Source organism: Pieris rapae, chromosome 18 (assembly GCF_905147795.1).
Source record: "Pieris rapae chromosome 18, ilPieRapa1.1, whole genome shotgun sequence".
Lineage (NCBI taxonomy): Eukaryota > Metazoa > Arthropoda > Insecta > Lepidoptera > Pieridae > Pieris > Pieris rapae.
Window position 1 is genome coordinate 7986881 of NC_059526.1, and position 27248 is coordinate 8014128.

At 33.6% G+C, this 27248-nt stretch overlaps 1 protein-coding gene across 1 annotated transcript; it reads left to right on the plus strand.

Moving 5' to 3' along the window:
* The first annotated feature begins 2133 nt into the window (after positions 1–2133).
* On the plus strand, positions 2134–27248 carry LOC111000027 (Down syndrome cell adhesion molecule-like protein 1). The gene is made up of 31 exons (XM_045632058.1): positions 2134–2182; positions 3899–3984; positions 5124–5215; positions 5518–5672; positions 6122–6212; positions 8196–8414; positions 8817–8985; positions 9153–9288; positions 10233–10352; positions 10582–10758; positions 11040–11184; positions 12161–12309; positions 12627–12792; positions 13754–13893; positions 14540–14692; positions 15445–15535; positions 16223–16305; positions 16993–17121; positions 17493–17645; positions 18134–18263; positions 18629–18807; positions 19128–19307; positions 19609–19800; positions 20234–20431; positions 21028–21188; positions 22059–22224; positions 23425–23542; positions 24325–24479; positions 25167–25280; positions 26230–26310; positions 26736–27248. Exons 1-31 carry the CDS (start codon positions 2134–2136, stop codon positions 26762–26764), a joined length of 4206 nt encoding a protein of 1401 aa, XP_045488014.1. The 3' UTR covers positions 26765–27248.

Below are 27248 nucleotides of genomic sequence, written 5' to 3' on the forward strand. Positions count from 1 at the left end.
AATAAATAAAATAATATAAAATAGCTTGTTCGAATTTTGGAATTTTCCAAACTCGATTGAAAACCGATTAAATTCAATTACTTCAAACATTAATTATGCTCTGGTTCAAATCGTTGAAGTCGGTGAAACCGGAAGACAGCTGGTGATACAAGGGTTAGGCCATACCGAAGACTAGGAATCACATTGTATAGTTATCCTCAATGATGAATGATGTAAAATTAAACAAATAACTAGACAAAAGAAAGTGCATGCACCGTATCGTATTGCAATTTTTGTCGAATTAGAGATGACAGCTTAACTTATATATTAAACCTGATTTGTTTTATATTTTAATCTTTATATTGTTTACAGAATCACAAAAAACAGAAGTTTGTAATAGAAATATATAATATAATATAAACAGACGAACATGATGATATGTATGTGAATGAAATTCCACAGTGTCTCTGAACAATTTGAATTTGAAAGAAGACTAATTACTTAAAGAATCTAATCTCATAAAAAGTATTTATTTCGATCTTACCCCAACAAAAAAATAAAATTAAAGTCCCATTCCATATAAATGCTAATAAGTTTAATACGGAATACGTTTGATTCAATCTTCCTGAACTATTCCTGGAATATTACATAACATTTGTTTCAGTAATATAAGAGCAGTGTTGGCCTAGAGGCTTCAGCGTGCGACTCTCATACCTGAGGTCGTAGGTTCGATCCGCGGCTGTGCACCAATGCACTTTCTTCCTATATGCGCATTTAACATTTGCTCGAACGGTGAAGGAAAACATCGTGAGGAAACCGACATGTTCAACAAAAAGTTGTCGACGTGTATCAGGCACTAGAGGCTGATCACCTACTTGCCTATTAGATTTAAAAATGATCATACAGATTCAGAAATCTGAGGTCAAGGCCTAAAGAGGTTGTAGCGCCACTGATTTATTTATTTTTTGTTTTAGTAATTGATGCATTAATGGAGATTCCATTTGTTTTTAATTATAACAAATTACATGCCATTAACAATGTTGAATGTAAAATTAGTAAATTGCTAATATATTATTAATGGATACTGAAAGCTACAATATCTGATAATTAATGTTTATAAATTCATGTATTATGGTTTCAGGTATGCATCGGCAGAACGTAATGTGAGTATTGGAGATAATTTAACCTCATAAAATAGTGACCAGCCAGTACCTACTGTGCAACTTCCAACAACAACAACATAATTTATTTATAATTAATTATATTAATCTTACAGCTCCAAATGTACATATAATAAAATATCGCATTTCGATTACAAATCCAAAACCGATTTTTAAACAAAATAAACGAAGCATAAGTCCCTTAATATATAAACGTAATTAAACATTAAACTATAACTTAAAATTTTAAAGAAAAAAGAAATCGTTAAGTAATACTGCTTAGTGCAGTACTCTTACTTACAGTTCACTTAATATATAGAAGCTCATGTCACAACTTTGTAATCTAGCGGGACAAATACTCAATATTGGAATCGTTATTGGAAGTTCCAGAGTAAGGTCTCTGAACTGTTTTGAAACTTATGCGCGACATAAAAACTTATCTGCGATAAAGGCTGTTAAAACCTCTTCCATTATAATAGTGGTAGTCTAAGTCAAAGTATTGGAGTATCAAATGCTTGTAATCGTGCGGGACATTTAGGGAGTTACAGAGTAAGGTCTCTGAACTGTTTTGAAACTTATGCGCGACATAAAAACTTATCTGCGATAAAGGCTGTTAAAACCTCTTCCATTATAATAGTGGTAGTCTAAGTCAAAGTATTGGAGTATCAAATGCTTGTAATCGTGCGGGACATTTAGGGAGTTACAGAGTAAGGTCTCTGAACTGTTTTGAAACTTATGCGCGACATAAAAACTTATCTGCGATAAAGGCTGTTAAAACCTCTTCCATTATAATAGTGGTAGTCTAAGTCAAAGTATTGGAGTATCAAATGCTTGTAATCGTGCGGGACATTTAGGGAGTTACAGAGTAAGGTCTCTGAACTGTTTTGAAACTTATGCGCGACATAAAAACTTATCTGCGATAAAGGCTGTTAAAACCTCTTCCATTATAATAGTGGTAGTCTAAGTCAAAGAATTGGAGTATCAAATGCTTGTAATGGTGCGATACAAATACTCAATATTGGAATCGTTATTGGAATTACAGAGTAAGGTCTCTGAACTGTAGTTGAGTATTCACGAGTGGGTTTGTCTAAGTGCAAGCTTTTGCCTTTTATCCTCTTATATTAAAGCAGGAATCAACTGTCTTGAAATAATTTTTAACATTTATCGCAGAAGTACAACAAACAGGCGTTCAATGTTTATTTTAATACCAACTCAAGTTTTTAAAAGTCAATATATGTTCACTTAAAACTTTTACATTAAAACTCGACAAATATTTGAGTTAAACAAGCGACGGTCAATAACAAAAAGAGAAACAACGCACTGGCGACCGTCCAAACCAAAGTAAAATAAAACAATGTAATTACATACACACACAGTTAGTTTTAACTATGCATAAATTTAGGCAGATTAATGAAATTAGCAGTGCGTGGCTGTGCATAATCCACCTACTAAATTTATGACTTTACGATCTCTTCGTTTAGGTCTAGTTTTACGTGTTAAATTAAATAAGAATACCTTCATGTATAAAATTTATGGTGAATTTTAATAATTAAAGGTTTTTGTATATAAAAAACATATAAGGTGTACAGAAACTATTTGTAAGTTATATTAAAACTTAACTTTTATTTAAAATGTAAATAAACTATAATAAAATTAATGAACGTTAGTTTAATAAAGAAAACACTCAATAATTAATCATTAATATACAGAATAAAAACCTAAACGTACATATTAATAATAACAGTTAAATATTTATAAATAGAAAATAAAAGAGTCTACACCAAATTGAAAAAATCAAAGTTGGAGACTCTTATATTTAAAGCCGTTTATTATTTCCCACCTGCTCTGCCGCGCCAATCTTTGCAAATCAAAAGCGCCGAGAGAGGTGAAATGGGACTCACGTGTCCATGTAGTATCCCATACCAAAACTCATCCCATTGACCAAGCTATCAAAAACATCCAAATAATATACGATTTTAATATGCCCATTACAATATTTCAGGTCGCATTTTCACAAGAATACTAGAAGAAAAGAAGACGTATATAATAGCGCAAGGTCCTGGAAAAATGGTACGATTTTATAATTATATCAACAACTAATCTTGAGGCGATACAATATATAGGTCACATCTTGGAACTGCTGTGCTGGTTGTGTTTTGACTACTGCTACAATTAAAATATTATTAATTTAGACTTACGTGATGAAAAAATACTATTGTTACAAGCTAGGAAATCGGATACAAAGCGCCGTAAATCTCTTCCAAGGATTATTTAAACTAATCAGCTAGAAACTAAATTGCAGTAAAACCACAAAAAATACACAGAAAAATACTTTAAAAATGTACAAAATACTGTCACTTCAATTACGTATACACGTCACACAGTACCTTTTCACGTGTCTTCAGTATACATATTTTTTATCACTTCGATGTAAATCACAAGAAGTCGCACTCAGAACTGAATTAACTGATTGCAAACACAGTTCTCTATTTCAGCCACCCGAAAACGTGTGAAACTTTATGTAAATTCCAATATTTCAATGTATTAATTTTTGCGCGTGTAAGAATAAAAAGAGATCTGGGGTCTGGCAACATTATGATTACATATAATTATAATAATCTTGTAGCGATACAAACCTATATAGGTTTTGCTACACCTTAAATCTGCTGCTCTGACCCCATGGTGACAACTGTCAAAGTTACAGAGATTTTTAATTAACAATTCACGAATAAAGTATTTTAAGCTGCAACGTTTTGCAGGTGTAAGAATAAAAAGAGATCTGGGGTCTGGCAACATTATGATTACACAGCATTTTGGTGACAAAATTGTAACACCAGGCGAAGATGTGAGTACACACTTTTAACTAGCTTTATGTGTAACGTTTCAATAACTCTTCTTACGCAGATTGTACACACTCGGCGAGACACCCCGAGACAGGCTGAGCGCGAGAGTGTATAATAAAGCTCTCGTCTCGTCTCGCTTCCTCGCAGTTTGTCTCGCCTCTCTCGGTCGCCTGGCAATGATTTGTGCACGTGTCAAAGGTCTCGCGAGTAAAACGAGAGCGGTCTGTAAACACTCGTTCAATCACTTGCCCGATGACTATGGTCGTTACCTAATTAGCTATTTCTGTTGAGGTGCATACCATCCACCATTTTCTTCTTCGTATTTATTATACTTATTGCACAAAGACAAACAGCAGCGGTTTCCACGTCCATTAATAACGGTGATTTAAATACAATTAACGTAGCGAGTGTGTACAGGCTGCGCTCTTCACACGGCGAGAGGTTCTCGCCTAGTGTGTACAGCCGGCATTAAAAAGCCAAGCACTCGCAAGCTTTCTCACAGTGACAGTGTCCATGGGCGGCGGTATCACTTTACATTAGGTGAACCTCCTGCCCATTTGCCACCTGTTACTAACTACTCACTTGGTTTGGCTTTTACATTTTTGTTTATACATATTATTATCATATATTATTTTTTTGGTATTTTCTTTAGATTTACTTATTTTTAGTTATAGTAGATATAGTAGTAATATGTTGTGGTGTGTAGTTTTGTTATAGTTATGCATTTATGTACTTTACAATCTGTGTTTCTTTTTTATTGTTCCATTAAAGGTTGCCTGGAGGAAATTACTTGTTAGCGATAAGGCCACCCGTTGCCTATTTACTTACACAACCTATTTCTTTTTATATATATTTTTTTTCGTAAAAGGTAACGGAGTGTCAATAAAATAGAATAAAATAAGCACTATCTAAAAAAATGTTTGCACATCATATACATATAATATTGTGATTGAAAGTCATGAAGATAAAATTGCTTGAATCGATCGAATACAAGAGTACTCGGGCAAGTCTTATCATTTTAGACAAATACTCCATACACTTGAGAATTTGTCTTTTGTTGGAAGTTGTTTAATACTTCGATCATCACAATAGATTTACAAACGGTTCCTCCTCATAAATAAATAGCTTTTGGTATTTCCAGATAAGTCTACACTGTACAGCAACTGGTGACAGGCCACCGAGATTCATATGGGAAAGAGATGGTGTCGTAGTTTCCACAAATACTGACTCAAGGTATTTTCAAAGTTTCTATATTACGTCGTTTATTCTATTTTCAAATATGAAAAAGTATATTAAAGATAGATAAGATCAGTTTTACAACCTTTTTAGGCCTCAGATATAAATCTGTCAATCCAATAGGAAAGCAGGTGATCCTCGCCCGTCGAATGCGCCCATAGAAAGAAAGTACATTGGTGCACAGCTGGGGATCAAACATACGATATTATCAATCAAATATACGATCAGAACTGCACTAGGCCAACGACGAACGAAAACCTGCAGAAATATTTTCAAAAATTTGACTTTCTTAATTACAGATACATTTTAGGTCAGATGATGTCGTCATCGGGAGTGGGGGTGATATCCCATCTCAATATATCCAGATCTCGCGTCGAGGATGGAGGCCTATACTCTTGCGTTGCGTATGAAAGCGACTCCACTTTACGGCATTCAGCTAGAATTGATGTTTACGGTTAGTAGTGTTCGATTTGCTTACGACTATAATTGTTTAAAGAACATTGCGAAGAGAATGAAATAATCTCTACTTTTTAAGACCTTCTGTCTATCAGTGGTGGAGGCTTGATGACCTGTAATACAGATACTCTTACCTTAAGTAGGCATCAGTCTCACACAAACAAGCATTTCCCTCAAAAGAAGTAAGAGAATTTTGGCGAGAGAAATAAATGAAGAATTTTATTAATCTATCTGGTGAAGCCCCCCCCCCTTCTGCCTAAGGGGGGGGGGAGTAAAGGAACCGGTCTTTCTGAAAACGTAGGGGAGCGGTCTACATCCAGGATTGCGTAAAGTCTGTAAGGCAAAAACCGAGATACTATATATATATATACTTACTTATATGCTTAGCATATAAATTTAGTTCTAAATTAAATTGTTTTGTGTTTGAACGCTGTTATTTCGATACAGGTCCACCATATATTAGAACACTTCCTCCAATAAAGGTGCAGAGTGGTGACGGGCTCAAACTAAAATGTCCTTACTACGGATATCCTATAAGGTTTGTATAGCCTTAAAATATCTATATAACGGTTAAAAATATGTATTTCTTAAGAATATTACACACTTACATGAGATAATAATAATTAGGCGCATTAATAAATTGTATGTTAAAATTAAAAATACATCAGTGGCTATACAAGTATGGACCTCAGATTTCTGTATTTATTTCAAGATCTTCTATGTACGTCTATTTTAGATAAGAAGGTGATCATCCTGTGCCTGACACGTGTCGTAGACGAATTTCATTGAGCGAGGAAAACACCAGTTCTGAGGTCACCGGTACTATTTACCAGGCACCAAGCTGAATGTTTTACTAGCGCCTGTGCACTTGAATCCCACGGCCTTAGACTCTCTATTCCAAAGGAAACAATATCAGAGCTGAGAAAACAGTTATTTTGGCCGTCAATTATGTTTCGCTTGCTCTGCGGTCGCGCCAACTTTTGCTCTTGTACGACGGGGCTAATTATACAATAATTAAAAAAAAAATTGTTATCAGACAAAAACTATGTAGAAATACATACGCCCTTTACTGCCGTGTTGTATTTAACTAATGGTAATTACGTCGCGTAATTCACATAGAGATCGGGCGCTCATTGGCTGAAGAGGCAAGTCCGCCGTTCCACAACTGCGCGTTTCTCATGGCAGTTTCTGCCGCGCACCACCACTTTGTGGAACCAGCTGCCCACCTAAGTATTTCCGAACCATTTCGACTTAGGGTCCTTCAAGAAAAGAGCGTACAAATTCTTACGCACTCGCGAGCCCTCGAGCACCGAGAGTGTCCATGGGCGGCGGTATCACTTAACATCAGGTGAGCCTCCTGCCCGTTTGCCCCCTGTTCTATAAAGAAAAAACTAGTATCGGTAACATTTCACAATGGGGCCTGATATTTTTTTAGTTTCGTTAATTGATTATATCACATCACTCATGGATTCGGTTATAAAGCTCTAAGTAAGCGTGTGTCGGGTGTAGACTCGTACGCGTAACCACCAGGTAAAGGATGCTTATAAAGGTTTAGATAAATAATTAAAACGAAAATTGTTTCAATAGAAACCGTTTAGAAAATTATTTGGCATACAGTTCATACCTGTTCCAATTTATAGTTATGTTCGACCTATTTGGCTCCGCTGACTATACGCTGAGAGGTGCTATAAAGTTTCTAGTTTACCTGTACAAGAGCTTTTATCAACGTACAAATTGGTATTTTTCCTCAAACAGGTTCGAGGATCATTAAAAGTAATTTTCTTACGCTTTTTCCACATAAAAATGTACTTAAACTAATTAGATACATTTCTGTGACTGTAACATTAATATTTACAACTGATTCATATATACATACTAGCTGCCCCCGAAAATTTCGTTTCTTCTTTTGTGCCTTTTTAGTACACACCAACATAGATCATTTTGCTCCGCTCCCTTGTGAAAAACCTTAACTATCAAAATATAAAAAATAGGGGTTAATTAAAGAGGGTTGACAATTTAGGGCTGTATGTATTTTTTAAGGCTGTATCATAAAAAAATAAAATTTATCTAAAAATTAAAAAAATAATAATTAAGGGGTGGACTACCCTTAACATTTAGGCCCTAAATGTTTTTCATCCCCCTAAATTTTAGGGGGATGAAAAATAGATGTCGTCCGATTCTCAGACATACCCAATATGCACACAAAATTTCATGAGAATCGGTCAAGCCATTTCGGAAGAGAACTACAAACACTGCGTCACGAGAATTTTATACATTACAGTTTTAATATTGTATTTCCTTTGCCTTATATTTACTTCAACGTTAACTTCAACTTTGCTAAAAAAAATTGGATTCTTCGTTCTAAGTCATGCCATTATATGTATATATCTTTCTTCATAGTAAGGGAAATTGTTTTAATTTTGAACTAAAATTCCAAATGCTAGACAGAGAATCGCTCTTAAATACTATTTATGTAAATAGATAGGTTTTCTGAAATATTATAGTAATCATGCTATTGCAGTAAGCTGGAATGGGAGTACAAGGGAAAGAAAATCTTGAGCGCAGTTCTACCACAACATAGCAGATACAGGCGTACCAATATGAAGAAAATACGAAGAAAACGACAGATATTGGATGCGGGCGAAGACGGGGTACTCCACATACCTCGGATACTGAAAGAGGAGAATGGGGATATGTACACTTGCATTGTATATAGTCCCTCGGGAGAAATGGCTCGAAGGTGATTTTTTTACCCGTCATATTTATTTCATAACTTTTTTTCCTTACCAGAGTTATATGGAAGAAATTGCTTGTTAGCGATAATGCAATTTAATCATTTTTGTTCGACTTCACATTTGGGGTTTAAAAGACTTGCTCATGTATCAAAGATTTAAAATTCAGTGTTAACTCACGAATGCCAGTTCTTCTTACCCGCTCTACGCCCTTGACTTGCGTACAGTTTGTAAATGTAAATTTACAATTAATTTAATTTGTTTTTCTTGACGTTCATAAGTGTACATGTTTACCTATATGAATAAAGATATAAAGAAGAAAGAATGAGATGGTTCAAGAGCAGCGTTCACATTAAAATATTGTATTTTAAGTAAAATTTTTGTTTAGTAATATTAGAACGTTTTTCCAGGTCCTTTGAAATTCAAGTGGTGGAGGCGCCGGAGTTGGACGAGCTGCGAGTTGGTTCAGGCCTGAAGGAGGGTCAAATTGTCCAAATAACTTGTAATATTATAAGTGGAGACCCACCTATATTCTTCTCCTGGTTGAAGGATGGTATGAAAATGCCTCCAAGCTTAAAGGTATGGTGATTTTAAACATAGTACGTTAAAATTCGTCCAATCTCATATCCTGCAAATTTTATTTGATACTTGTCAAATCAGAGATATATTCTGCAAAATGGCCTTTTTAAAGTGTACCATAAAATAATTTACTCTGTTATAAAAAAATACGCTAATTGTGGTTCTAGATAACAGAAAGAAGTTCGGAGCTTTTCAGCGTGCTGATAATAAAACGTGTGTCGTTGGAGCATTGTGGAAAGTATACTTGCATTGCTACCAATCACGTTGGGAAAGTAAATCAGTCAACAGAGCTATATATAAATGGTAAGTATATAATATTAAAATATTTATAAAAGTAAACAAAAATATATAAAAGTCAATTTAGACTCAATTTATACGATAAACTTTATAATAGTACCTATATTTAGTAATGTATTTGAAGTAAAATTGAATAATTGTACTTTGAAAAACTTATACTAAATCTTTAGTTTTTAGTCTCCCATCATATGAAATTAATAAATCTAAGTGGTCAGCTGTCCCTTTTCCTTATAGCGTAATCTTTCGTCTCTTACACTTTAAGTGTTTTATAAGAGACTAGCTGACCTGGCAAACGTCGTCTTGCCAAACTACTACCTTTAATTCAGCGCCATCTGTTAGAATTGTATCAAATAATAAACAAATGTTAATGTTATCGTAATTTTAGTAAGGATGCCTATTTTTTTGAAAATGAAATATAGCCTATGTCACTCAGGAATGATGTAGCTTTCCAACAGTGAAAGAATTTTTCAAATCTGCCAAGTAGTTTCGGAGCCTATTCAATTCATACAAACAAACAAACAAAAAATCAAACCTTTCCTCTTTATAATATTAGTATAGACGAAAGATTAAAGTAACTTCAGTAGTTAAAGAGTTCAGATCATTGATTTAGATTTTATGAAAACGGTAGTTAATAACACAAAACATTCGACTCCATCATTTCATAGACATTTTTTTTTTAGAATAAAATCTTAATACGCCCTTGATTAGAGAACTGGCAGTAAATGTAAAATTAGATTAATTTAAAATTTCTTTTGACGTTCATAAGTGTACATGATGTTACCTATATGAATAAATAAATTTTGACTTTTGACTTTTGAAATATTTAGGCTTAATTAGTTCAGATGAACGTGTACAGTGCGTGACAGTGAATAATAAAATAAAACAAAAATAAAATAAACAGTCAATAATTAAAATATAAAAAAAAATACAAATTTGTTTTACGCCCACAGTTGCCCCAAAGTGGATAGAAGAACCTACCAATACGTCTCTGTTGTTGGGACAACGGGGCGTCGTGTACTGCAACGCACAAGGCTACCCCATACCACAAATACATTGGATGAAACGAGATGGTAAAAATTATCGCTATCCCTATCTTTTTATTTTATTTTATACAACAGGGGGCACACCTCGTCATATCGCCGTCCAAGGCCACTTATTTCCAGAGGGCTTGCGAGTGCGTTGCCGGCCTTTTATAAAAAATGATCGTGAAATAGATTTAGAAATCTGAGGGCCAGATTTAAAAAGATTCTACCGCCAGCGATTTTTTTGTTTTAACAAAAAATTATTACATTCTTTCAGCAACTCTGGGAATTTGGCGACCAGTGTTGGACCTGGCTGGAGGCGGTGTCAGCAGTTACCCCAACGGAACTCTTATAATTGAAGTAGTGTCCCTTGCTGATGAGGGATTGTACGCCTGTCATGCTGATAATGGAGTTGGGGAGGCTTTGAATAATAATCTCTGGATAAGTGTTAATAGTAAGTGTTTCATAAGGACTTTTAATGTTTTAAAACGCGTTTATCTTTGAATAATATTATTATAATTGTAACAGTTTTTATCCCAAACTAATCAATACGGCTGATTAAGATTTTATATATCAAGTGTCTTTGAAAATTTCATACAATATCGATCGATCAATATAGCCCTTGGTGGGGCACATGCAGCCGATGAGCCTGCTTATTCCCCTGTTATATATAAAAAGATTTGTGTTACTCATAATAACAATGATGGAAAATAATTCTTAACGTGTTATTTTCAGAACCAGTCCACTTTGAATCAATGGGAACCAATTTGACTACTAAAGTAGGGATGCCGCTCACACTAACATGTAAGCCGCTGGGCGATAGTCCTATTAGAATAAAGTGGACTTTGAATGGCAACCTTATTGAATTGTCTACTTCCAGGTAATATTTTTTTTTATATAATAAAGGGGCGCGTTTGCTCCGAGCCTGCGGGACGCCCAAAAAGGGCAGTATTCGGCCTTTAAGGGAGGAGTATGCTCGAATTTTGAATAGTTGGAGGTCGTATATCTTAGGGAAGACCCCAACCGAAAGTTGATTCCACAGCTCGCTAGTTCGCAACAGAAAATGAAAATCGCAAAAAATGCAGTGTGATTTATATTTTTATAAAGTCAGAAAAGTTATTTTTTGAAGTCAAATCGAGGGCCGCGTATCTGTCTACGGTATAGATGTTTGGAAGAACAAAATTTAAAACATTTATTCTTTATTAATATTAAACAAATATTAAACATTCAAATATATAAACAAAGCTACTGAAATTTTGAAATTAGCTGATGCAAAATGCAATAAATAATACAGTATAAATAAATAATAAATAATGAATCTGTGAAATCATTTAGAATTTGCAACAAAATTGTGGAAAACGGTGCCATGTAATTGGCTCCTTTAAAAGTTTACATTAATACCTCTAGTGATTGTAATTTTTTTCAGTGTCACTTGTAATTCTTATTCTATTCTTTGTTGATTTGTTTATGAACTTCTTGCAGTTTACCCTTAGTATTTATTATTTTAGTTATTTTCAGTGGTTGTCTGCCTTATTATTATCTGCTTATTTTAACATGTCTGATTGAGCGGGTTTTTAATAATAAAAAAATCTGAATGTACTGTTTTCTTTGCAAATTAAGGATATATTAATATTATTAATGACTGGAAATAAATGCTTGTTAGCGATAAAGTCACCCACATCATTTATGTTATATTATTATGTTAAATATCGATATAAAAAATAAATAGTAAATGAAAACTTTGATTGGCGCCATCTTTTGGTACATTAAAAAAACTATGAAAAACTGGGCAGTGATGGCATTGACTTCTGAGTACTTTCTACAGATGGCACTATACAAGATTTTTCTTCTTGCAGAGCTACACTCTCAGAAGGTCCTTCGACTAGTGGCATGAAGAGCACAATCAATATCAACTACGTAGAGGGCAGAGACGGGGGACAGTATGAGTGTAGAGCCAGCAACCCATATGGAGTAGCAACCTATACGATTTACGTGAAAATTCTAGGTATGTTTCCTTATTAAGAACTATTCTGAAGCTAGGAGCTATTAACAGGCAAGTAACAGGTCTAAGAAAAATATTAGTCTGAACTAACGAACTGTGAAATCGACTCCCATAAAAAAGCTTTTATTTATTTAATGGGACGTATATAGTCAATATACGTAAAATATTGGCTATATACGTCTAGGCCTTTTCGAATAAAATACAAAATCTAATGAAACTGTAAATATTTGGGTATTCCAATCGTAGGTTTGATCCCCGGTTGTGCAAGTTAAAATAGAATTTAAAACTAAATATAATAAGCAATACATTTGACATTTCAGAGCCCCCTACACCCCCTCTCGACCTTCAAGTAGACTCCGTATCCAGCTCATCAGTGAAACTGTCGTGGCGCGACACCATAATAGCACATGTTCAGTATTATACCGTGCAGTATACTACTAACCACTTCAACGGTTGGGATACTGCTAAGACCATCAATATAACACGGTTTGTGATATACCTTGGTACAATAATGTATGATTGATTTGATAACTGGCAGTAATCCTTGGTACTAATAATGTAATTGAATTGAGAACTGGCAGTAAATGTAAAATTAGAAGCATTCAATGTATATTTCTTTTTTGACGTTCATAATGAACACTATTTACACTACATTGTGTTACCTACATGAATAAATAATTATTGATTTGTAATCCAGTTGTCCTCTCGAACTTGGTTTCACCTTAATTTTTTTTATTTATCTGTACATACCATCATATTGAATATATAAATTTTGCTATACTATACCATAAAAACTGTTAGCTTTTCCGGTTTTTAGTACTGAATTTTTTTTCTTTACTCACAGTATTTGCCTGGAAGATTTGCCGCCAGTTGCCCTCCTTTTCATTTTATTATGTTTAATTTTTATATTGTAATGTGAAGTGTTAATAAATAAAAGTTATAGTTTTCAAATATTTCTGTCGATAAAATCTTTCCGCAGCGTTTAGAATATTTTTTTTATTACTCGAATCGGTCCAGCCGTTTTCAAGTTCAGCAACATATATTGCAAGTTTTCGATGATAACTCAGAAAAGTAACATATAGTCATATACACTGATTAGTTAAATATTACTGTACTATACCGCATACCACCATTATGTGGATTCATTACGACTTAAGCTCTTTTAAGAAAGGAGGGTACTGAATTGTAAAAGGCCGGCAACGCACTCTTGAGCCTTCTGGCAGGATGACAGTCCATTACCGCTTTTTGAGTCACTTTAAAGAAATAGGAATCGTGAAATAACACTAAAATATTAAAACAAAAATCAAATGCAGAAAATCTAATTATTTAAAATTTGATTTTTTGCATTTGATTTTTTTTTGAGAATTAGCTAAATTTAGATCTAATATATAAAATATAGTGGAATAACTGTGGTCAAAGATTACAAAACCAAATATTATAATTTCAGACAAGAAACGGACATTCGTCAAAGTATAGAGTTACGTGAATTACAACCAGCATCCGAGTACAGAGTGAGAGTATCTTCAGGAAATATGGTCGATCTCAGCCCTTTTACGATGCCTGTTCACTTCACTACACTACAGGAAGGTACATATACATATTTCTAATTCTCTTTCAAAAAAATATTACGTAGTCACAAGTTAAATATGGTTTTACACGCCTTTGAAATGTGAATGTACAAATTAAGTATTACTTAAGCAAGGCCCATTCTCATGCATTATAATAAATTTTTGATAGTTATATTATATTACAATTAAAAGATTTTTTATTTTAATAAAATTATTTCTCTCTGTATTTACAATTTTCTTAAACTACAAAGTAATATTAAAAAAAATAAAGATTATTAAAAAAAAACAAATCAAATTTAAAAAATTTGGTCTTTGTGGCACCTTTAACGCTGGCAACATTTCCTCGCTTTATTGCGATACTTATTCATTGCCAGGAAAGCAACACCTCTGGGGTTACCAATACTATCTTGCAGGCGCCAAGTTAAATCTTTAAAAAGTGCCTGTGGTTATGGTTGTGTGTTTCTGTCCTTATAAATCTGGTCACTGGCCCTCAAAATTAAACAGCCTCATACTTCACGAGTTGGTGGAGCCTATGTTTGTGGGCTCTGGCAATCTATTTTAATTATTGTGGCGACGTCTTCTACATTAAGGTCCCAATGGAGGTCGTAATGAAGAATCGTAATGACATATCAAGTCTACAAATATTTAATTTATTGTCTTTGCAGCCCCATCTTTAAGTCCCCTGAGTATACAAGTGCAACAGACCGACAACCCAGGGGAGCTACTCATAACTTGGTTGCCTCCACCAAGGGATTCACACAATGGTCTCCTGCAGGGCTACCATGTGAAGGCAGTGCCAAGGATTGCAGGGGAAACAGGTACAGTAAATAACTCCATTCCAAAAAACGATTCGTAATTTGTTAAAAATTAAAAAGCGTATTTCAAAAAAAGATTCGTAATTCGTAAAACAATAAAAAGCGCATTTAGTAAAATAACTATACTGAGAAAATTACAAGAATTTGTACAGTTTATCAATCGACAGGAAGGAAGGAAGAATTCAAAACAAAAAGTTTTTACACCCGTTAGTCTCAATTTACTTTTTTTTATAGAACATGGGGCAAACGGGCAGGATGCTCACCTGATGTTAAGTGATACCGCCGCCCATGGACACTCCCAATGCCAGAGGCCTTTTAAGAATTGACAAGCCATCATTGTTTCATTCTTACTTTCATTTGATTGAATTTTAGATCTTAATCCTATATTTAATCATAACAGTATAAAGTGTCCATGGGCGGTATCACTTAACATCAGGTGAGCCTCCTGCCCGTTTGCCCCGTGTTCTATAAAAAAAAGTAAATTGAGACTAACTGGTATAAGACAATTTAAACGTCAGCTTTCTCTTAAGTTTTAGCCTAGTTCAATATTTATATTAAAAAAATTCTGTCTTTACGATAAAAACTTGTTTATTTCGAGGTGCAATGATAGAGGCCATTTCACTTTGAAACAATAAGTATTGCGTTATTTTTTCATAATTACATCATGAAAATTAGATTTAGATTTTTTTCTATTAGGTGTAATATATCACAATATATGATAGTTATATTTTTTAAGATTTTTTACCCATTTTCAGTTCCTAATGACACACAAACTAAAATGGTGAAAGTGACCTCTAGAAAAGGAAAACAGGAAACATTACTGAGTGGTCTTTTGAAAAATACCAGGTAATACGAAGATTTATCTAAAATTAAAATAGCACAGCGTTATTATAATGTACTGTGTATCTGTAGTTTGATGTGTATGTTACTGGAAATGTATGTAATCCGTCATTATACACATTTCCTAGGAAATCTATACATTGACTAAATAGCAATCGGAAATCTTTAATATTTGAGATATGGGTATGCGGGGATAGCGGAGAGAGGGGTTGTCTGATCAGGCGATTTCGCTAAGCTTAAATTAATTTTTCAGTACAAGTTTTTATTAATATAAAATAACATTATTTGTATTGAACATGGTTAGTTAGTTAGGTTAGGTTAGGTAATTTTTATACATTTCCTTATACGATATTAGAATCACATACAATTGTCAAAGATGTCGGAATTATATATATTTCCTAGGATTTGTATACAATTCCTAGATATCATTCATTTCCAGTAACATATATTTAAATAAATAAAAGACTCAAAAATCCATGAAAATCTGATAAAATATATAATATAATGGTTGATATTTGAAAACGATAATAAGAAAACCAATATCTAGCAATACACAAATCTCATGGATATGTCGCAGCCAGATTAATTAGACGTTAAATGAATAGCATAGCTTTTTAACTTCACGGCGCCGTTTAACTCAGCTTGCTTCTGTTGTTTCAAACGATATGATAGACCTGTATTCTTTTGTGGTAGATATGCTGTATCGATAAGCGCTTTTAACTCAGCTGGGAATGGACCCTTTTCGTTGGCTGTGTATCAAACCACTCGAGAAGGAGGTGAGTGATCTAAAATAGTTTTATTAAAGCCTTTTCACTAATCACTAGTTGTAACGTATTTATTCTCCAGGTAAATATTTCACATATTGTGAGTGAAGTGGAGTAGCAGTAGTAGATATGTTCTGTTAAATGAAACTCTTTGTTTCAAGCTGTTTAAATGGCTTTAATCGTTTATAACTTATGTTAACACAGATGGACAAAAAACGAACTTTATGTATTGAAGGTTTCTTGTGACACTTAAATATAAGAAAGAAAGTAAAAGTTAAAAGTCTAAAATTATTTATTTATATAAGTACCTAACACAATGTACACATACAATTTTTTTGTATAGTATAATAAAATACATGAAATGCTTCTAATTTTACATTTCTCTTTTTATCTCATTTTGGCTTCAAGTGTGCGATAGCTAACATTTGGTTCGCGCCTTCTAATTATTAACTAAAATATATATGTAACTGAAGTAATGTTCGGTTACAAAACTAGTCTTTCAATTAATTTTTTTTGTTATTACAAATATATATTATATGCTCGCAGTATATTTTGTAAGTAGTTTAAAATATGGAATATACGGCTCCATTGTTATTAATTTATACAATTTAATGTTGTTATAAAAGTGTTTATTCCTAACTAACAACTTGCGTGTCTTCACCTCATCTCAGTCTCTCATATATCTCTTTTGTGTTACAGCCCCAGAGAATCCTCCGTCTAGTGTAGAATGTCGTGGGGTTTCATCGACTTCGGTGCGAATCGCGTGGCAGCCCATCTCCAGTCAGGGAGCATCACTACTCGGATACTCTGTGTATTACAGTACTGATGGTTAGAACTAATCATGAATCTAATCATTTTCACTAATTACTAGTGAATACAGGCCTTTATGCGAGTAAACTGCAAGTAGACACGTCCCTACCACCTCACTCGCAGCGTGCCAGCCAAAACATGATTGACAGCTATCGACTACTGAATTTACTTAACAGAGCCACTAAACAAGAATTGGCCTCTACTTACACTACACGCCTACACTAATCATCCTCTCGGCACTAATCAAAGTGAATGGCCTGACCTTTAACTATTCACAAGTTCACTAGTTTTGTACACTCAAAAGGTTCAGAATTTCTAGTAATAAGTAATGTGATTTTTTTTTAATTTTAAGTCCTAACAATGACATTTAAAATCTATGTAAATTTCAGATGGTCCGTGGCTAAACATGACGTCACCACACACAGAATTATACCTGCAAAACCTTATGAAGTATACTAATTACACCATAAAAGTATCAGGTTTCTCCAGCTACGGCATGGGACCGTTTTCATATCCTGTTGTATGCACCACATTGCAGGATGGTGAGTTTCTGTTCTATTGTATAGTGTTATATGAACACATTTCGAAAGTTATGAAGTCTCCCTTCGCGCGATCTAGTGAGTGAAACAAACCTATGCCTGTCGTTCGTGTGAGATGAGACGGACGATACAGTGTTTCGCGGATCAAAAGTGACGTAAACGCCAAATGCTTTTATTATACAAACTAAATATATAAAACAAATTCGTGTTGTTCACCCAGGTGATTTTAAGCATACTACTACTTAAAGTTTAAAATATCGCTAAAAGATTCTACACATTTAATATATGATATAATATAAATATACGCAGCCAACTGTTTAAGGTTGGTTAAATTCCAATTAAACGTTTAGATTAATTTATTTGTAAAGCAATAATTTGATGATTATGTGCATACGAACCCAAAAACAGAATAATAGATAGCACAAAAATATAGAAATATTATTGTTTTATATATTTATGAATTCTTTTTAATAAATATACTTCCATTTTAGTTCCAGGCCCTCCTTCAGCCATAAAATTGGTAGTCTCTGCACCGACGTCCATTATTGTGAGCTGGAAGCGACCAGACCAACCGAACGGAGATATCACTCATTACAATGTTTATGTAAAACCAGTTTCAAGGTTGGTAATCATCTACTTGTGTATCATACATATCATAGTCATCTTTTTCAAGTTGCAATCATATTATATGTGCATCATATTTTATTTGATATAGGGAACGCATTGTCCAAAAGTATATTCATTATACTTACTCCAATGCAGCGACACAAAGTGTACCTTTCACTCCAAAACTAGAGAACGCCACTTTTGTAAATTAAAGCTCTTGTAGATAAAAAAAATACGTTCATTTTCGAACATAAGATCTTCTAGGTGTCACTTATTCTAAAGTCATTACTAGTACTAGTAGTACTAATAACCTGATACGTATTACGTGGTATAAGGAATATAAATGTGTATTATTATTAGAACTATCTTATTGATTCCAGTACATCATCACCGCAGACCTATCGCGTGGAGTCGCAGGACAGCAATCCCTTACGCCAACATAGCTTCACAGTCAGCAACTTGCGGACTGGTTCTCAGTATGAGGTGTTCGTTCGGGCCGTTACAACTGCCGGAGAGGGTGTTGCTAGTGATAGAGTGCATGCTGAATTGACTAGTAAAGGTACAAAAATAGAGTTCAAAGGTTTGAAGGAGTCTTCCACTGTCACCTTCACAAGAAAGAAGAAGACAAGAAACTAAGGCCATGCCAGTTTTCCTTCGTCTTCCTTTCCTTCCTTCTGTCTTTTTCGTCAATTGTTTTTGTCCTTCCTCCAATTATAGATGGCCAATTTGTCATGTTATACGCTCAGTTTTTATAGAGTGTTAGTTCTATTATCGAGGTCAGATCTATTAGAAAATATCCAACTAAGTTAACGAAAAAATCCATCGTCTTCTATTGTAGATATTACGAACCTTTTACACTTAATACAAACAAAATTTCAGTGGTTGCTGGAGTATCATCTCTTGGTGGGTCAATATCAGTGGGAGTGGGATCATCACTACTTCTATCATGTGCCTGTGTGGGATCTCCTGCTGCTCGCACGGTGTGGTACCACAACCACAATATCATCACACACCATCCCCGCTTCACTCGGAATCATGACGACAGTCTACTTATTAATAGTGAGTTATTTTTAACGTATAAAAAAATTAATTGATCTTGTAGAAATTCCTGAATAAGAGTTTCTGTGTCATAGATTTAGGATCGTTTTAACATTTTTTATGTACAATATTTATTTCAAACTTTTATACATCTAAAATTGGGAGTTAAAAAATTAAAAAATAAAGAAACGATAATTATATTGTAACTACATACGAGTGATGATTTATATTTTGACATCTCTTCTATTTATTATAATTTATCTCGCATAAAAATAAAAAAAAATATTACTTTTTTATTGGTAAGGGGGTATCTTAATTTCAGATATCGACCACTCCTTAAGCGGCAATTACACGTGCCTCGCGAAAAACCTGTACGGATCAGACTCTGTATCATATGAAGTGACAGTTCTGCCTACACCAGATCCACCAATTCTAAGAGTAACGTCGCATAAAAATGCGATATATTTACAATGGGATTATCCTAAAAAAGCTAATGGAAAATCACAGAAAATCAGTAAGTTAGTTACATATACCTTCTTACTTACATACGCTTCTCATCGTTTTAAGCAGTACTTAAGCACTTGTTTATAACGCCAAAGATTTCGGATGTTTATAACAATATGAAAATTGACGGTAGTAGAAGATACGATATGATTTTATCGGAAATAGTTTTATTTTTAAAAATCGTTTAAGGTTGTAAGCTGTTTTAGCGGTGGTTTAAAAGCTACTTACAATATGTTTATACAAAAGTATTTCCTATTATATCCAGCTCTTTATATACGTACATCTTTTTTAAGGCCCGACAAGGTTCTATGCTTAAAACTGTTTATTTTTAATTATTTTATTCATGTTTCATTTAAAGTGTTCCCTTTTCTACTCGCCAGCAAATATTGATCTGGGATATCAAACATAAAAGCGCCTATTTTTATATCATTCCTTTTTTTCAGGTTACAATCTAACATGGAAAGAAACAAATGGCATCTGGCAAGACGCCTGGGCTGACAAAGGGACATTCCTTCAAGGCACCCAGGAGTTTACTTTGCTTGGCCTGAAGTGTGGGACGAAATACTCGCTAAGGATGACAGCGTCCAACAGTGTGGGTACTTCACAACCAGCTTATGTTGACGCTACTACTTTGGGTGGAGGTATGAAATAATAGTTCTCTTTAAGGCAGGAACACACATTTATTGACAGATAAAACACAATTCTCTTAATTACAGACACATATTTACATATATTTATTAATAAACTAGTGATAATTATCATACCCCACTATTTGTGACAGATAGCTTCCAATCCTTGATTTATATAAAAATAAAGGATACATTTTATCGGATATATTATTTATTTATATTTACCACTGATAGGATATATCAGTGGTTGCCTGGAAGAGAGATCCTTCCATCCAGATTTAATTATCTCAATTGTATCATGTTACTAATATTATAAAGAGGAAAGATTTGAATGTAAGTATGTAATGAGTTTGGTCAAAGAGTACTGGACCGATTTTAAAATTTCATTCGCCATTTGAATGCTACATTATCATCGATTAATTTGGGCTTTTATTTTTATTTAATTGCAAGAAAAATCACTGATGTTCCCTACTAAAACTACAATAATGTTACCTAAGGTAAAAAAATGCCAAAGAACATATCAGTACCTAAAAATAAACCCGTGCGAAGCCGGGACGGGCAGCTAGTTAATAATAAATTAATAATTGTTTTTAAACAAATATTTCCAGTCCCAATATCACCAACAACAACTGAATGGTTTTGGAGCAACGCTTCACACATTTACATACAACTCAGCGGTTGGGATGATAATGGTTGCGAGATTACCAGATGGGAGGTGGATTACAGGGAGTACGGCAGTAAGATATGGAAACGGGCAGAAAATCGACTGGTAATATTTTACATATTAGTATTATTCTTGACATTATTTATTAGTATTTCTGACATTGACAGATAAATTGTTTTAGATTTTTAGACATTTGTTTAGAAATACAACGCGTTTTCCGTCCCGTATGTAACGCGGAGATTTCTCTTGTTATATTTCTGTAGTGTTATATTTGTATCGATTTGTCAAGTCCATAATTAGTTTTGCGTACCTCTTTCAATTGTTATTATATTAAACTAAATAACTGTGTTCAATTCGAGTTCCTAGTTTATGGATTGTTCAACTGTTGTTTATAGGAATACTCTTACAAAGCCATTTTATATAATGCGATTTGGGTTTACCGCGTAGGTAATAGTGTGGATTGCTTTATATTTTTTATTTTGTATACGTGTTAGTTTTCCATTATTTTTAATTAATTTCTTTAAAGTTTGTGCCATAATTTACTGTTTACCTTTCTTTTAGTCTTTATTTTTCAAAATAATTTAATATTTCACAGTATGTTACATTAGAAAACCGCTGTGGTTTGTATTAATGTAACCATAGTAGTCTTGTTAAGAGCGCGAAAAATGGATACAAAAGTAGTCTTTTAATTAGGCTAGGCGTTAGGCTATTTAATATCTGTTTGGGTAGACTATTTATTAGCTAAAAATCTAGTTCTTTAATCGGACATATGCAATCTTCTGCTTACCATAAATCCTCCGTGACTGTAAAAAGCAATTTAATGTGTTTCGAGTTTATTAATTTCTAATTATATATTGCTAACCCTAATCTAAGCTAACCTGCTAACAAAATCAAATTTAGTTACTGTAATATAACAACTACCAACTATTGAAAAACAGAAAATAAAAAGGCTTATTATTATTATTATATTTCCAGCCAATCCTAGATGCCTGGTCATACACACCTGTACTGAGTCAACCGAACTCTTTTATCCTGGCCGATCTTAATTCAGCGCAGTGGTACCAAATAAGAGTCTTAGCTGAGAACTCTGCCGGGGTCTCAACATCTCTCTATATGTACGCTACAACTACGTTACATGGAGGTATATAATGTAAACTAACTATATTTAAAAAAATATATTTATATCTCTATAGACACATTTTTTAATTAAAGTTGTTACAAATTAAATAGACTAACGAGTAAGTAAAGTAAGTAAAGAGTACAGCGATACGACAAAGAACAAAAATAATAGACGCGGCAAAAATGGTGTGCCTGAAATGGCGTTGGGCAGGGCACTCAGCAAGGAATAGTGACAACAGATGGAGCGAGAGAGTGCTGCACGGGTACCCGCGCGGCGCGAGCCGGCCGCAGGGGCGCCCACGCCGACGCTGGGAAGATGACATCATCGCAGTCGCCGGGGTTACCTGGCCGCGCCTGGCCCGCGACAGACGCGAGTGGAACCGGAAGGAGGAGGCCTATGTCCAACTGTGGACAAACCAAAACTTAACTGAATGACGTTTTATCATCACTAAATTTTAAAGTTTTTTGGAAATAAAATGAATATGAAAATATGAAAAAAAAAATAAAGGCTATTATTATTATTATTAACACAATAATGAACTAAAAATGAACCCAATTTCAAGTTTTTTAATATTATTTTATATTGACCCCCGCAAACAAGCCTATGGGACGCTCAAAAAGGGCAGTCGTCTCAGCTCATGGTGCGTTGCTGGCCTCTGCCGTCAGAGGAGTTTAATCTTTCTTTAAACAATTGAAGGTTATCTTCTTCCAGGGAAGACCTCTACTGGGAGTTTATTTTAGTTCTCTAGTTCCCAAAAAAATTGGGTTTCCAGCCATCAAGGTGATGCTGATGAAAATAGTTTCTGGTACTAGCAATACTCATTGGTCCCATAATGTCTTGGAGTGCTGGAGTGCTGAACTTCATCTGCAGTCTATCCCTGTAGCGGTGTGTTTGAATTCGGGTCTGTCTGACATTCACTATGTGGAAAGTTACCCACTGAAATATTCCGAACCAATTTGACATTGGGTCCTTTAAGAAAAGGGCTAACCAATTCTTAGAAGGCCGGCAACGCATTCGCGAGCGCATGGGCGGTGGTATCACTGAACACCAGGTTAGCCTTCTGCCCGTTTGCCCCCTATACAAAAAAAACGCTTGCTCGTACGTAAACGTATACCATAAATCGAAAACGTCAAATACAGAAGACTACTTATTATTATTATTAAAAAAAACAGCATAACATTATTCCTCTAGTTCAAGCGAATTTTCATTTAATTCTTTCAGAGGCAATTGGGCCGCCCTCGGAGTACCTCGACCTGAATATGTTGGTGATCATCTGCAGCTCGATCCTACTGACTATCTGCCTGTTTACGTGTATTTATATTTTCATCAAGCGACATAAGTAAGTGTGCAATTTGAACTGTTTATTTAGTAAGTTGCAATAGCCATAGCAATGCAATAATAATATTAATTTATTTGCAAAACTTACAAAAATATTATGGTTGTTCAAAGTAAACTTCACATATTATGTCACTTATAATGGCAATCATATTTGTCTTACATAACTAAAAGGCAGAATTTTACAAAGTAGATTACATATACATTATCAATCATATCATCAAAGTCTATTTTATTTCTATTTTTCGAAAAAGACGTTTTGACATGGATATTATTTCTAGGAAACATTTTTTTGTTCAATAAAAATAATTATCTACTATAATAATATAAAATTGATCGTAGAGGGGTAACAATTATTAAGGGTTGTATGTATTAAAAAATGTTAGGATAGGTGAGGAACACCCATTATCACTTAATCGTGAAATATAGATAGTAGCCGATTCTCAAACTGAATATGCACAAAAAAATTCATAAGAATCGTCCGTCCGTTTCGGAGAAGTATGGGAATGAACATTATGACACGAGAATTTTATACGAGTATATATAGAGGATAACGTTTCACTCAAATAATGATAATTAGAATTCTAAGAGTAGAATATTCAGTAGATTTTAAAAAACTAAAAAGGAAGAGCTTTAGTAGAGCTCTCAGTCCTCCGCTAATCTCATCTTTATCAGGTTTGGTATTGATCCCCATTCCCCATACAATATCTCCTACATTGTAAGTCTCAATAGATAACTGTGTTACATTATGTCTTTGCCTTATTTATCAATAATTAACATTTCCAGCCATCAACGACTCACAGAGTATAGAAACTCACTGACAACAGAGTGTAAATCTGAGCGTAGTAACGCAACTGTCAACACGCCACAGAGTATCCCCACTGACGTGAACAACAGAGTATACAGCACGCCGGTTCATCTGACAGCTGATAACAAACATGGTGAGTTTATTTTTCTTAACTCACTCAGTCTTAGCTCGTATTTATACAGATTGATATAAAAATATGATAGTAGAGTAGAGAATAAAGTTCGGTGTTAACGTCTCAAAAAATCTTAATTCGTTTAAGAGTTTATAACTAACGTAAAGTAGTGGGGTTGCGATGCTAGACTAACAAAAACTAACTAGACTTATTGAAGCATTCCTAATTATCTGTGGACACATCTGTATCTATAACGAATCTAATATTTTTAATAGGTATTTATTAAACCTAAAAATAATTTAAAACAAGAATAGTATATTTTAATTTTTGAATATATACTAAAGAGCTCATGTATTACTACCATAACTATATAATTTATTAGTATGCTATTTCTTAAATGCAATATTTATATATATGTCTCTAAACCAATGTTAGGTTACATAACTAGAGTTAAACTAAAAATGTAACTATTAATAACTTTCTGAAATGTATCTCTAGTTCCAGCCAAAAAGGCAGAGGAAAAAACTTTTCCTCTGCCTTTTTGGCTAACCATTTTTTTATTAATTTCTCTTCCGATAATAAGAATTTCCAATTCAAAATTAATTTGTTAACCTGTTTATAGAAACACAATATTATATATCATTGATTAGAACTGATTTACTATCATCACATTATTTTCGTGATCAAAAGCAAGTTGTTTTATTCCAGAACTATATGAAATTAGCCCTTACGCTCAATTCGCGATTGGCTTCCGCACATTCGGTCACGTGGACAACCAAGAGGCACCCAGCAGACTTGCTGGAAAAGCGAGATATGATAGTGGTAAGATGGTTATAAAGATTATTGGTTAGCGAGGCGTCACCCACATGATTTATTATTTGATTCATGTTTACTCTGATTTTTAATTCCGTAGAATTCTGACAGCTGTCATTTTTTGACATATCAGAGATGGCAAACCTTTTTTCCCGGGGTTTAAATACGAAGCTTAACGTCTATACATACATTTCTTTAAATTTTTGTTTGTTAGTGAATGTATCTATTTTATTAAAATCGGTGCTCTTCATTAAAAGTAGTTTAACGAGTGATAATTTCGACCCTTTTCACACAGTATAAAAACGCACGAGTAAAGATAATTTTTTTTAGGATTTACTAAACCTGGAATTAGTAGCAGTGACGCCTGCTAACTAAATAAAATAAAGTAATTAAAGTTTATTCGATACATTGTTCGTGAAATTTAAATATTTGTTATATTTGTATTAGGTCATTTGCCTTTTTGTAGGTAAGACAAAAATATACTACTATACTACGAATATAATTTTTATTGCCCTCAAATGGGTAAATTTTTCCCGTTTTTGGTGGAGATTTTTTTTAGTAGCAACACTTATGAAATGTTAGAATTCTACGAAATAAAAGAAAACAGAGTATAATAATAAATAAATACGATTTCTAATGACGTAGACCTATTTGTTTGTACACTGGCTGAGATCATATTAAGAACTCCTTACGTTTAGCCTTACGTTAAAATGATAATTACTGTATTTATGTAAGATGTGGCACTTATTACAAATGTCCATGATTTACTATTACCACGCGAGCGAAGTCGGAAAAACGGCAATAAATATATAATAATATAACTCATAAAAAATAGGTAAATTATATTAATTGTCTTAGTTCCATTTCTCTGGATAATACAGTTTATATATGTTAATCATAATTATTTATTGTACGTATAATTAAATAATAATAAACGTGATAAATTAAATAATTACAGAAACGAGTTTTCAAATGCGATCAGAATCGGAAGAGAGCGATTGCGTGTCGCGTACCACTACTTTAAAAAGTGCGCCCAGAAGTAAGTTATTGTGAAAATTTTAATTAAAAATATGTATGAACCATCTGCCAGTAAAATGTACGAATATATTTGTAACGAAATTCACAATGTTACTCATACCATACTCCTCCGAATGGACTCAACTGATTCTTATGAATTTTTTCATACATATTCGATTTGCTAGCTAGGTATGAGATTTATGATTTTTAAAGTTATTTAAATAAAATTAATAAAATCTTAGGATTTATGAGAAGGCACAACATATTAAAAGGCATTTTAGAGACACGAAATACTTTATTAGTATAATTAGAATTATTTAGATTGTAATATTTTAATTGGTTTATATATTATAATTTTAATATTTTAATTGGTTTGAGGTTCGTTTTAATATTCGTTAGAAGGTTTATTTAATTTCTAAAATAATGTTTTCTAAAAATTATTTACAGAAGCCTGCCGAATACCTCATCACAGGTAGCTGAAAATAAACTGCCAGAAGTAACTTTAGAATAATTAATATTCATATTTTATACAGTTGGTTTCTTCTAGTAATTAAATTTTTACAGATGTATAAATAATTTTTTTTAATCATAGTACATGTTTGTGCCAAACTATATTTCTTAGTGACATGTTTCCCTTAGTCGATAGCATTTTTAATATTCAATTATTTACAGTTATACATATTATTTTAAAGTATTAATACTTTTTGGAGGCTACCCACAACTCTGCTAATCCAACTTGGTTAATGTATGTTGCTGTTCTTGCCTGCTATTTTCCTAGTATTTCTTTTATCAAAAATTGACCTCTTTCCTAACACGGAAGAGACTTAGATGTACATACTGTATTTTGATGGAACTAGATTACATACAGAACTTCTTGATGTCACAGGTGGCAATAGTTATTGAACTATCCGTTCTCATAGATCCTCCAGGTACATTCTGTGTTTGGAGGTAGGCTTTGTT

Excerpts from the sequence above, each read along its gene's own strand:
- LOC111000027 (XM_045632058.1), top strand. The coding sequence starts at position 2,134 with ATGGTGCGATACAAATACTCAATATTGGAATCGTTATTGGAATTACAG. Across the intron at positions 19,801-20,233 it reads TGGAAAATCACAGAAAATCA|GTTACAATCTAACATGGAAA; the intron begins GTAAGTTAGTTA and ends CCTTTTTTTCAG. Across the intron at positions 20,432-21,027 it reads CGCTACTACTTTGGGTGGAG|TCCCAATATCACCAACAACA; the intron begins GTATGAAATAAT and ends AAATATTTCCAG.